We start from the raw sequence: 12,882 nt of genomic DNA, 5'->3' as shown, positions 1-12,882 counted from the left end.
ATATTCTTTGTCATTAGCGGAGAACTCAGAGCTAGATATTAGAGCAAGCCATGGTTTTGAAGCACACCTGAATCAAAAAAAGTGACTTAACGGGCAGCTTCGAGATCTAGTATCTCGATGATGATTGCTTGGGGAAATGGAGGAGGGATTATTGAGCTTGAATCTTTTCTTGAAGTATATGGAATATGGACATTTCTCCTCTTTGAAGCTGTAGTTTCCATTGTAACTTCAGATTTTGCGTACGTAAGAGAGATTTTCACAGAAAACTTACCAACTTATCCTCTATTTCGCCTATCATTTGCAGGTTTTAGGCATTATGGTTTTAGTACTCCTTCAGTTTCGCCTTCTCCATTTAAGTGTGAATGATTTTCTTCTTATAGAAATTATGTCGATTTTAAATACTATACTTCCTTTCAAATGTGCAAAAATATTGTGAAATGATGGGAGCACCTCCACTTCCTTTCCAACCAAGAGGTTGTGACGGAGCAGAAGGTCTATCGAAAATAACCTGGGATTATACTGGTTGTTGTTGACATGTAAATCAAACAACAAAATAAATGAGTAAGCATCTAGTAACCGCAATAATTACTGAAAATTAAAATCTAAAAGAAACTTTCATAATAAAATATTTTTTCAATAAATCGATGATAAAGGACATTACAAAGTGAAACAGTATTAAATTTATTTACTGGTTAAATATTGAGGTGGGAATGCCAAATTGTTTCTCATGATTAGTGGTGGTAAAATTGATAAAAAAATATTTATTCATTCTGTTAAAATCAACATGTGCAGTATAATGTTGTACATAAGCAATGGTAATTGCATATAATTGATTAGTATTAGTTTAGCACTAATAGATAGTTATATGTATTATTAGAAAAAGTTAGATTAGGGGATATATGTGTAAAGGGTTACACATGTGTAAAGACAGATGAAATAAAAGAGTCAAAATATCCAGAACTTTCTTCTCTCTCTATTCTCTCATTTTTAGCTCGAAAAGCAGCTCTCTTCTCCCTTTTAATATGGTATCAGAGCCATAGATCCATGGCAATTTTCGAGCTGATTCTTTGAGGAATCTAAGATTAGTATCTATATACTCACTCAATTTTGTCGGAGAAGTAAGAAATTAAAAGAGTTCGTCAGCAATTTGGGCGATTCACCTAGGGTTTGCGATCGATCGATCTCATAATTCGCAAATTCCGGCAAAGTACAAGGTTTTCCTTGAAGATCGACCTTGATTCTACCTTCGATTCACTAATTCCAAGCCTCGTCGATGACGAACACAACTTTGGAAATCGGGAAGGACGACAGAGAAAAGTTCACGGACATACATCCCAGGCATCCTCTATACTTATATCCCTCCGACAGTCCAGGTAGTGGTCTAATCCCTCAACAACTAACGGGATTAGAAAACTATACGGCTTGGAGTAATTCTATGCAAGTAGCTTTATTAGCCAAAAATAAGCTAGGGTTCATAGATGGAAAATGTGGGAAAGAATACTATAATGGTAATTTGGAACATGAATGGGAGAGATATAATGCTTTCGTGTTGTCCTGGATAACTAATTCAGTGTCTAAGGAACTAGCGAATGGTATAATATACTCAACCAATGCCTATAGTGTTTGGACAGACCTAAAGGAAAGATTTGATAAGAAAAATCTCATTAGAGTTTATCAACTGCTCCGAGAAATTTGTACCACTAGCCAAGGAAGTATATGAGTGTCAGAATATTACTCAAAATTGAAATGTGCATGGGATGAGTATTGGTCAATGGTACCATTGCCATGTGACTGCACAAAGCATAAGGAATATGCAGAACACATGAAACAACAAAGATTGGTACAATTTCTGATAGGTCTAAATGAAATATATGCGCAAGCAAGGAGTCAAGTGTTGTTGACTATCCATGTTCCCACTCTCAATCAGACATACAGTATGATCATGCAAGATGAAAGCCAAAGAGTGCAATCAAACATGATATCACAGGTAGCTCCATCCTTGTAACAACTTGATTTGAATGACCCTACAGCCTTGGCTTCCATCCAAAGTAACAGGTTCAGAAAGAACAATAGAAATAGAGTATTGCAATGTGATTACTGTCATATGAAGGGTTACGAGAAAGAGAATTTCTATAAGCTGGTAGGGTATCCACCTAACAACAAATTCAACAAAAGGAGAACTTTTGACAAGGGAAATTCAGGAGGAAGCATGGGACCTACAACCAACAATGTGAGCTGTGTTGAGGAATCTGAAGGAACCAACTCAGTAGGCAGCTCATTAGGGCCCAACAGTATACTATTTTTTACTCCAGAACAGTATAACCAACTGTTGAAGTTAATTAACAAAGAACCAACAATAACAGATGCAAGGATAAACATGGCAGGTATAGCTGATCTCCTTAATGCATGCTACTCTGTAGGTTCTGAAACTAATGCTTGGGTCATAGATACTGGAGCTTCGAATCATATGGTTTCTAGCTTGGACCACTTAACTGAATCTCATTTTGTTGCTTCTAACTCTAGTAAAGTACATCTGCCAAATGGCAACACTACTTCAGTAACACATACAGGATCATTAATTATTTTTAATGACCTAGAACTGTATAATGTTCTTTATGTTCCTAACTTCAAATACAATCTGTTATCTGTTTCAAAGCTAACTAAAGAACTGATGTGTTGTGCATTATTCTTTCCTGAATTCTGCATTTTTTAGGACCTCTACAATGGCAGGGTGAGGGGGATTGGTAAGGAGAAGGATGGACTTTACATACTTCAACCTGCCAAGATACCACCATCTATCAAAGTACCTGAAACACCTTCAACTCCTGCTTTCAGCTCTTTTATACCTTCAACAATTCCAGCCTCTACTACTCCAGTCCTAGAGTCATCCAATATCTCATCAAAGTCATGCTCACATTCTTCCATTGGGCACCAAAGATTTGGTCATGCTCCAGTAGCAGCATTACAAAAGATTCCTTCATTAAAGAATCGTTTGTTGAATAAAGACTCTAAATTGTACGGTTTGTCCTTTAGCAAGGCAAATTAGATTTCCTTTTCCTACTAGTACAAAGAAGAGTCTATCTCCTTTTGAACTTGTACACATGGATGTCTGGGGTCCATATAGACAATGTACTTACAATGGATACAAGTATTTCCTTACTATTGTAGATGATTACTCTAGAATGACTTGGATCTACTTGATGAGAATGAAAAGTGATGTCTTCCTTTTAATCAAATCATTTCTCACACTTGTCAAAAATCAGTTTTCTGCCAAAATTAAAATCATAAGATCAGATAATGGTCTTGAATTCTTCAATTATCAGTGTTGAACTCTTTTCTCATCAATTGGAATTTTACATCAAAGCTCTTGTGTACACACTCCACAGCAAAATAGAGTGGCAAAAAGGAAACACAAATATTTACTTGAAATGGCTAGAGCCCTTAGGTTTTAGGCTCATGTACCATTAAAATTCTAGGGGGAGTGTGTACTCACTGCAACCTTTCTTATTAATATATTACCATCTTCAGTCCTATCTGGGAAGTCTCCTTATAAGGCTTTTCATGGACATCCTCCCACACTTGACATCACTAGAGTTTTTGGATGTCTTTGTTATGCAACCACCTTACATAATACTGACAAGTTTTCTCAAAGAGCCATGCCTGCTATCTTTATGGGTTATTCAACTTTTCAAAAGGATTATAGATTATACAATATCTCTAATGGAACTTTCTTTGTCGGTAGGGATGTTTCTTTCAGGGAGATATTGTTTCCATTTAAGTATCCTAAATCCACCTTTCTCCATACTCTATATTTAGGCTCAACACCTATATTTCCTACCAGTATTCCAACTTCTACTTGTGATGATTCCTTTCCAGCTTCTATGGATCCCTTACCACCCTCAATCCCAGATCCTGATTCTCCTTCAACTTCTTCTGATCATCCCTTGTATCCATCTACCTCTTTTCATATGTCATCTCTAGTTCACTCATCTCCATCTACCTCTCATATTCCTTATCCTACTCCAACATCCTCACATGTCCTGTCTGCTCCTCCTACAATCTTGCCTTCAGCACCACAACACCAGGATTTGCCTCCTACTCCTACAGCTCCTTTGAGGAAATCTGGAAGGCCATCTAAAACTCCCTTGTGGCTTACAGACTTTATCCATCATGTCAAACCTTCATCCTCCACTCCTTACTCCATCACAGATTCCATCAATTACTCTTTCTTATCCTCTTCTTATCAAACATGTTTATTTTCCTATTCCTCCATCATTGAACCAACATCTTTCACCAAGCTATTACTGACAATAATTGGGTACAAGCTATGAAGCTTGAGATTCAAGCTCTCACAGATAATAATACCTAGAAGTTAGTAACCTTGCCTGCAGGGAAGTCTCCCATAGGTTTTAAGTTGGTTTACAAAGTCAAATACAAAGTTGATGGGTTTGTAGAGAGGTATAAAGCAAGGCTAGTAGAGAAGGGGTTTACTCAGCAGGAGGGTCTGGATTATCATGAGACCTTTTCCCCTGTAGTAAAGATGGTCACAGTACGGAGTGTGATTGCCTTGGCAGCTCAGTGTGGTTGGCCTTTGTTCCAGATGGATGTTTATAATGCATTCCTCTAATGTGATCTTTCGGAGGAGGTTTACATGTCCTTACCACAGGGCTTTGGTAGTCAGGGGGAGACTAGAGTGTGTAGACTACTCAAGTAGTGCCAGCATGCAATGGAACCTGAAACTGACTTCAGCTCTTGTAGTTTCTGGTTTTAGCCAAAGCAAACTGGACTATTCATTGTTTATCAAAAGGAGTGGTAGGGATATAGTAATCATATTGGTATATGTAGATGATCTCCTAATTACAAGAAGTGACAATGGCCTAATACAAGATGCTAAAAGGATTCTGAATGGTAATTTCAAGATGAAATATTTAGGGGAGCTCAATTTTTTTCTTGGTATAGAGTTTACAAGATCACACAAAGGCATTGTCATGAATCAGATGAAATATGCTCTATCAGCTTATATCAGATGAAATATGGATCAAAATATGAAGCTAACTAGTGTGGAATATGACAAGTTGTTTGGGATGCAGGAGAATGACTATGAACTTGAAGACATAAGAGTATACCAGAGGTTAATTGGCAGACTTCTATATCTGGCAATCACAAGACCAGATATCTCTTTTGCAGTGCTGACTCTAAGTCAGTTCATGAATGCACCAAAGCAATCTCATTATGAAGCAGCCCTAAGAGTAGTAAAATATGTGAAAGACTGCCCAGGGAAAAGTCTGCTAATGAGTAGCAAACAAAGCGGCAAGGTTATTGCATTTTGTGATGCTGATTGGGCATCGTACCCAGTGACCAGAAAATCAGTAACAGGCTATTGCATAAAACTTGGAGATTCAATAATCTCCTGAAAATCCAAGAAGCATAGTACAATTTCAAGAAGCTCAGCAGAAGCATAATACAAGAGTATGGCCACACTGTAGCAGAGTTGGTATGGTTGCAGGGATTGCTTGAAGAGTTGGGTATGAAAGTTGATTTGCCCGTGGAGTTATATTGTGATAATAAAGCAGCACTGCAGATTGCATCAAATCCTATATATCATGAACGTACAAAGCATATAAATATTGACTGTCATTTTATTAGAGAAAAATTGCAAACAGGGATGATAAAACCAACACATGTGCCCAGCAAGTAGCAGATAGCAGACATATTGACCAAGGCACTTGGGAAGCACCTGCACAGTGAAATGGTTAGCAAGTTGGGTATGATAAATATTTTTCATCACCCAACTTGAGGGGGAGTGTTGAAATCAACATGTGCAGTATAATGTTGTACATAAGCAATGGTAGTTGTACATAATTGATTAGTATTAGTTTAGCACTAATAGATAGTTATATGTACTGTTAGAAGAAGTTAGAGTAGGGGATATATATGTAAAGGGTTACACACGTGTAAAGACAGATGAAATAATAGAGTCAAAATATCGAGAACTTTCTTCTCTCTCTGTTCTCTCATTCTTCTTCTCCTTTTCAATGCATTCATATTATCTACTAAAAATAATTTGGATAATGAGCTTTTAAAAACGGGTCAAATATAAATAAGGACATATTATCCACTTAGAAAATAGATAACAAATGTGTTTAATTTTTACATTTATAAAAACTCAAATTAGGGGTTACTCAAGTTTTGGAGACTAAAAATTTTCCCAAAAGTAATTATATATGGATATCGATATTATTCACTGGTTAATCTATTTTCTATCAATTTTAAATATGAATCGGATCGGATAATTTATCCATTTTTGAATTACTCATTTTTCACCGTCCATATCCGACCCGACCTCCTTTGCCACCCATAGTCATAATTTTTCCTCTAGGTTGGAATACTTTTTTATGTTTCTATTGTTGAGATGATGTCCGTGTTAGAGAGATTTTAGTGATAAAAGATTAGCTTTTTATCATTGATAAAGTTTATCCAAGATTTTTAATATTTTTAAATTTGGTTCCTTATTAAACAGATTACTGTTAACATTTTTCGGTGGTTGGTCAGTTGGTATATGCGGCTGTGTTTGATTGTTTGAAGTGTAACAAATAATAGTACCTTTTAAAGCCAATTTCACTTTCAAAAAAAAGTGTAAATTACACACCAATCTTTACTTACACATGTAAAATCAATTAATTTAAATTTTATTTATTTATTCTATATCTTTTCTTCTTATTTTATTTCTTTTCTTTTCTTTCCTATTTCACCTCATCAGAAAACTGTTGAAGCTCACTCCCGCCCCTTCATGCCAACTAAAAGGATCTCCAAATATTTGAGTTTCAACTTGATAAAATAGTTTTTAAGTCATTCGTGATGATTCTTGGCTAAGTAATACTGAAAAAGAGGATGGATTGGGAGGAGAGAGATGAATGAAAGAGGTTGAAGGCTGACCGGAAAAATAGAAGCTTGCCGGAAAAAATTTCCGGCCAATGTTTGTTTTGATATTCGAGACCTGGAAATTGCGGCCAATATCATCTAAAAAAGATTCATTTGATAATTGTTGTTCAGATTCTCCGTTACTAGGTTTAAAGTGTTTGGTTATGGCAGTCACATGGAAGAATTAATGGAATGACGAAGAAAATTTTATAAAGAAAGGGTGTATGTGATGAGAAAAAAATAAAGGAGAGGAGGGGGCGTGTAAAAAATGCTAATCAAAATAAAATTTTGATATTTAGTGGGCGTTTGGACATAAGAATTGTAAAATTTCAAAATATGGAGAATATTTTTTTAAAGTAAAAATAGTATTTGAAATTTAGAGTTGTGTTTGGACATGAATATAATTTTGGGTTGTTTTTTAAGTTTTGTGAGTGAAAATTTTGAAAAATAGCCTTTTGGAGTTTTTCAAAATTTCGAAAATTTCTAAAATATATCTTCAAATGAAAATTAAAAATTTTATGAACAAACGCTGATTTAAAAAAAAAAGTGAAACTTTTTTGGAAAAAGAAAAAAAAAATTATGTCCAAACGGGCTCTTATTTTCGCCTCTCACTCTCTTAAGAGTGTTTTCTACACCATATGGGCTTAAAATGTGTTATTTATTATACTCTCTCTGCTCACTTTTACTTGTCCAGTATTTTAAAAATAGATTTTTATTTTTACTTGTCACTTTTAGCATATCAAGAGAAGACAATTTATTTTTTTCTGTTATATCCACAATATTAATTACTCGTTTCAAATAATTTTCTCAAATCCATTAAAAACATGCATCAATTAATATGGGTATCATGATAAATTATGCACTTTATTTATTATTTCTTAAGGAGTGTGCAAAGTCCATAGTGGACAAGTAAAAGTGAACGGAGGGAGTACTTCAAATATAACCAAGGGGTCATAAGACGAGTAAAAGATAAAGGATGCATCTGAAAAAATCGTTAATAGCGCTTCCCGGACCGAGTCAGAATTTTTTATTATAAAGGACAGGCAAAGCTCGAAGGCGAATTCATTAATAGGGCATTTCTTCTTGTGACCGCCTTTCCTATCAAAAAGCTTGTCATTGAGGTTTTTATCACGACCCGAAATTTTTACCTTCGGGACCTTGATGGCGCCTAACATTTCACTTGTTAGGCAAGCCAACGTTAGAATATAATTAGCTATTTTAACAAAAAAAATTAAATTAATTAATAACAAAAAAATAAATACGGAAATAAAGTCTGAAATAAAGTGAATAATCCATAATAATCGCGATATCTAAATACCATCCCAGAACTGGAGTCACAAGTACACGAGCTTCTAGAATAATACAAATAAAGGTCTGAATAAAATTCAAGCTATTTGAAATATAATACATAACTGAGATAATATAGAAGGGGACTTCAGAACTGCGAACGTTGTGCAGTTATACCACTGGTAGCTGTATCCGGGCAAATCTACAGTATGTCGTTGGGACAAACTCCAAAATATGCACAAGAAGTGCAGAGTATAGTATCAGTACAACCGACCCCATGTACTGGTAAGTGCCGAGCCTAACGTCGACGAAGTAGTGACGAGGCTAAGGCAGGTCACATACATTAACCTGTACGCAATAATAATAATAACAACAACAATAGAAATAAAACAAGTATCTCATTTCAACAATTGAAACCAACTCGGCAGTCATAACTAATTATTATTTCAATCAGTTTCCGTTGCGACGTGCAACCCAATCCCACAATATATTCACATTCAATTCGGTTGCGGCGTGCAACCCGATCCTCCAATATATTCATTTCAATTAATTCTGTTGCGGCGTGCAACCCGTTCCTCCATTATATTCATTTCAATCAATTCTGTTGCGGTGTGCAACCCGCTCCAACAATATAAACTTTAAATAAATCCGTTGCGGCGTGCAACCTGATCTCCCAATATAAACTTTAAACAACTTTGTTGCGGAGTGCAACCCGATCCCCCAATATTTTTTAACAACTCTTAAATGTAATAAAAATACTCCAATAAATACCACGTTCAATGAGAAACTATTAAGCATCAAGGCATACAATAATTATAATTCATTTATGAAACAAACAATGACAAGTAGCAATTAATTATGGAAATTAGGGAGAAAATAGGCAGTATAATATTTAATATGCTAAATGTCAAGTAGCAATTAAGTCACATAAATCAAATAAGTATGTAGCAATTATTGTAGAAATTCTAGAATTGATATTTGACAAGGAATATGAGAGAAACAATTATTATAATAATTAATTTGTGTGCTAAATAATTTAAGATGTTAAAATAATTAAGCAAACAATTAATTTGACAAAGTATAGGCACTCGTCACCTTGCCTATACATCGTTACACATAAAATTCACATAGCAAATAATTCAAGGGTTATATTCCCTCAAGTCAAGGTTAACCACGACACTTACCTCGCTATGCAACCAAATTCATGAATCCAATAAACTTTTGTCTCGCGAATTAGTGTCTGAAACCCTCAAATCTAGTCATAAACAATTCAATATACTCAATACAATTCGTAGGAATTAATTTCACATGAATTTACTAATTTTTCGGATTAAAATCCAAAATTTATTTTAAAAATATCAGTGGGGCCCACGTCTCGAATCTCGGAAAAACTTACGAAATTCGAACAACCGTTACGAGATGAGTCCAACCATACAAAAATTATCAAATTTCGATGTCAAATGAACCTTCAAATCTTAAATTAAAGGTTTTGAAGATTTCTACCATTTTCAACTCAATCTTTACCCATTTGAACTCAAAAATCTTCCCACAAACCTTATTGGTATAAGCATATATAAATAATACTCTTACACCCAAGAATCATACTCCTAATCAACCATCTTCTCTCCAAATCCGAAATTGAAAAACTAGTGTATGAAACCTTACCTCTTAGATGAATAACTTGAGAAATTTCTTGTTGGATTTCAAGGCTTGAGCAAGATTTGATGAACAAGACACTTGAGCTTCTTCCTCTCTCTAGAACACTCTCACTTCTTTCTAAAAATATCAGGTTTTAGCTCAAAAATGACTTAACCCCTCCCCCTATCCGGCCTTGGGGGTATTAAATAAGCTCCTACGTGCGCGTCCGCGCACCTGGGCAAGTGGCCGCGCACCCGAGGCAGAAAGTCTCAAATATGCGCGGCCGCGCATCCAGACGCGCATATGACACATGTCCAGTAAAATGGCCATAACTTTCTGTATACATATCCAAATGATGAATGGTTTGAAGCGTTAGAAACTAGACTCGAAGATCTTTCATTTGATAGTATTTCCATCACATAACTCATTATATATATGTAGATATTCTCATCCAAAATGTTTTCTTGTGCGTACTCACTTGGAACTTTAGTCTATTATGAAATTTTCCAACTTGGCTTAGACTTAGGACTTTCCTTAGACCCCATATTACTTATAATATGACTCGTACACTTATTATCATATCCAATAGGTGTCCATCATGTTAATAGTCCTCGAATGAGAAGTAAAGTCCGCCCCCAAATACATAACATAACTTATCTCTTCTTTTGCATATTTTAATTACTCGAATTTTACTAACTCCCAAAATTTCCAAAAATTTCTCCAAAGTTTCCTTTGTAACTAGGCCTATCCACCTTCCAGAGAATCCCAAAAACCAATCCTAACAACACATACATTATCCAATCAATGTAACATAACATGAAAACAATACTAACATGCCTCATAAGAAATATATTTCTAGAAAATAAACGACATTAACATCAACTATTCCGGTGATACGTAACTGTAACAACCCAACCGGTCATTTTGAGTATTACAACCTCGTTTCCCCATTTACTGCTCAAATTAGGCTTTATAGTTGTTGTGTGACTTGCCGGGGCAATTGGTTCGGGTACGGTGAAGTTTTGGAATGAATTGGAACACTTAGTTTCAAGGTTTAAAGCTTAAGTTAAAATAGTGACCGGATATCGACTTATGTGTAAACGACCTCGGAATTTAATTCTGATAATTTTAATAGCTCCGTATGGTAATTTTGGACTTAGGAGCGTGTCCGAAAAATTATTTGGAGGTCCGTAGTAGAATTAGGCTTGAAATACCGAAAGTTAAATTTTTGGGAAGTTTGATCGGGGGTTGACTTTTTGATATCGAGGTCGGAATCCGATTCTGAAAATTGGAATAGATTCGTTATATCATTTATGACTTGTGTGCAAAATTTAAAGTCATTACGGATTGATTTGATGTATTTCGGCACAAGATATAGAATTTGAAAGTTCAAAGTTTATTATGCTTGAATTGAGGTGTGATTCGTAGTTTTAGCATTGTTTGAGGTGATTCGAGGTTTCGACTAAGTTTGTATGATGTTATAGGACTTGTTGGTATATTTGGTTGAGGTCCCGAGAGGCTCGGGTGAGTTTCGGGGTAGTTTCAGACCATTTCTAGGCCAATTTTAGTTGCTCGTTTCTACCTACAGAGGTGTGCATCGTGATCGCAAATATTTGGTCGCGTTCGTGAAGAGAAAACAGCAGTTTGGAACCTTGTGAATCGCGATCGCGGAAGCTCTTTCGCGATCGCGGAAGCTCTTTCGCGATCGCGTAGAATAAAATCTATGTTGCACTGACCCGACTTTGGAAGCTTATATCTCACACTCTATAAGGAATTTAGAGATGATCCAAAAATGAAAGTTGTAGCCCTTGATATCTTGTTTTCAGCAATGTAAACCATTTATAATTTGGAGTTGTATACAAAAATTTATGGTAGATACACTATAGGCTATCCGGGAAGAGTTTGGAAATCTCCGTTGCACATGGCTGATTTTGGAAGCTTATATCTAGAAATCTGTAAGGAATTTGGGAGATGAAAAACAAATGAAAGTTATAGCCCTTGATGTCTAGTTTTCAGAAAGTTAAACTATTTGCAACTTGGAGTTTTGCACAAAACGTTATGACCATTATACTAGAGGTTGTCTCGAAGTACTGGGAATTTGTTCTTCGCGATCGCGAAAGGCAAATTTTGGGCTGAAAATTTTTGTGCTTCGTGGCCGCGAAGCATTTTCCGCGATCGCGAAGTGTAAATGCCTGGACAAAAGATATATTTTGAGGTTTCGGCCATTTTAACACATTTGGAGCTATGGAGTTCGGATTGAAGTGATTTTTAGGCGATTTTTACCATATGTATTGGGGTAAGTGATTCTAACTCGATTTTGGTTAAATTACACGAATCTATTATTATTTTTATCAACAAATTAGTGTTTTGGGTTGAAAATAGTAGAAAATTTATAGACTTTAATTGAGGATTTGAAGGCCAAGTTGTGGTCGGATTTGAGTAATTTTGGTATGGTTGGACTCGTGGTTAAATGCGGGTTTGGATTTTGTGAGTTTCGTCGGATTCCGAGACGTGGGCCCTACGGGCGATTTTTGAACTAAATTTCGAATTTTGATGGAAAATTAGCATTTTCTTATGGAATTAATTCCAATAAATTTTATTGACTGAATCAAATTAATTGTGACTAGATTCGAGCCGTTTGGAAGTTGATACGCGCAGAATGAAATTTCTGGAGCATTGCTTAGCTTGCTCGACATTAGATTTGGCTTGTTCGAGTTAAGTAACTCTTCTAATCTTGGAGTTGAGGGTATGAACCATGAATATATGTATTTTGTGAATTGTTGGGAGGTGACGCACATGCTAGATAACGGGCGTGTGGGCGTGCACTATAAAAATTATGACATAATTATTTCTGTGGAATTTTATAGTTAAAAAATCTTGACATTTTTCATGCAGTTTTATGTGTTAAAGAAATTGAGCTGAAAAGCATATTAAAAATCATGTTGAGGCTATGTGCCAGTATTATTGGGACCCACATAGGTCATATTGCTGTAAATTATTGTGTTAAATTGAAAATTCATACTCAGTCATATTCAT

The 12,882-nt window shown here is 35.5% G+C and overlaps 2 protein-coding genes across 2 annotated transcripts; both read left to right on the top strand.

Annotated features, from left to right (window-relative positions):
- The first annotated feature begins 1,273 nt into the window (after positions 1-1,273).
- LOC138898686 (uncharacterized) lies at positions 1,274-4,331 on the top strand. Its single transcript, XM_070184768.1, has 4 exons — positions 1,274-1,592; positions 2,031-2,557; positions 2,714-3,020; positions 3,529-4,331. The coding sequence occupies exons 1-4, from the start codon at positions 1,274-1,276 to the stop codon at positions 4,329-4,331; spliced, it is 1,956 nt and encodes a 651-aa protein (XP_070040869.1).
- A 702-nt stretch (positions 4,332-5,033) lies between these two features.
- LOC138898685 (uncharacterized mitochondrial protein AtMg00240-like) lies at positions 5,034-5,414 on the top strand. The gene has a single exon (XM_070184767.1). It carries the CDS (start codon positions 5,034-5,036, stop codon positions 5,412-5,414), a length of 381 nt encoding a protein of 126 aa, XP_070040868.1.
- The last annotated feature ends 7,468 nt before the right edge of the window (positions 5,415-12,882 follow it).

The sequence above is a fragment of the Nicotiana tomentosiformis genome, chromosome 9 (assembly GCF_000390325.3).
Source record: "Nicotiana tomentosiformis chromosome 9, ASM39032v3, whole genome shotgun sequence".
NCBI classification, from domain to species: domain Eukaryota; kingdom Viridiplantae; phylum Streptophyta; class Magnoliopsida; order Solanales; family Solanaceae; genus Nicotiana; species Nicotiana tomentosiformis.
Note: the sequence above shows the minus strand (reverse complement) of the source record. Positions and strands in the feature narration are given on the sequence as shown.

Excerpts from the sequence above, each read along its gene's own strand:
- LOC138898685 (XM_070184767.1), top strand. The coding sequence starts at position 5,034 with ATGGATCAAAATATGAAGCTAACTAGTGTGGAATATGACAAGTTGTTT.
- LOC138898686 (XM_070184768.1), top strand. The coding sequence starts at position 1,274 with ATGACGAACACAACTTTGGAAATCGGGAAGGACGACAGAGAAAAGTTC. Across the intron at positions 1,593-2,030 it reads GTCTAAGGAACTAGCGAATG|CCTTGGCTTCCATCCAAAGT; the intron begins GTATAATATACT and ends ATGACCCTACAG. Across the intron at positions 3,021-3,528 it reads TAAAGACTCTAAATTGTACG|TCCTATCTGGGAAGTCTCCT; the intron begins GTTTGTCCTTTA and ends TACCATCTTCAG.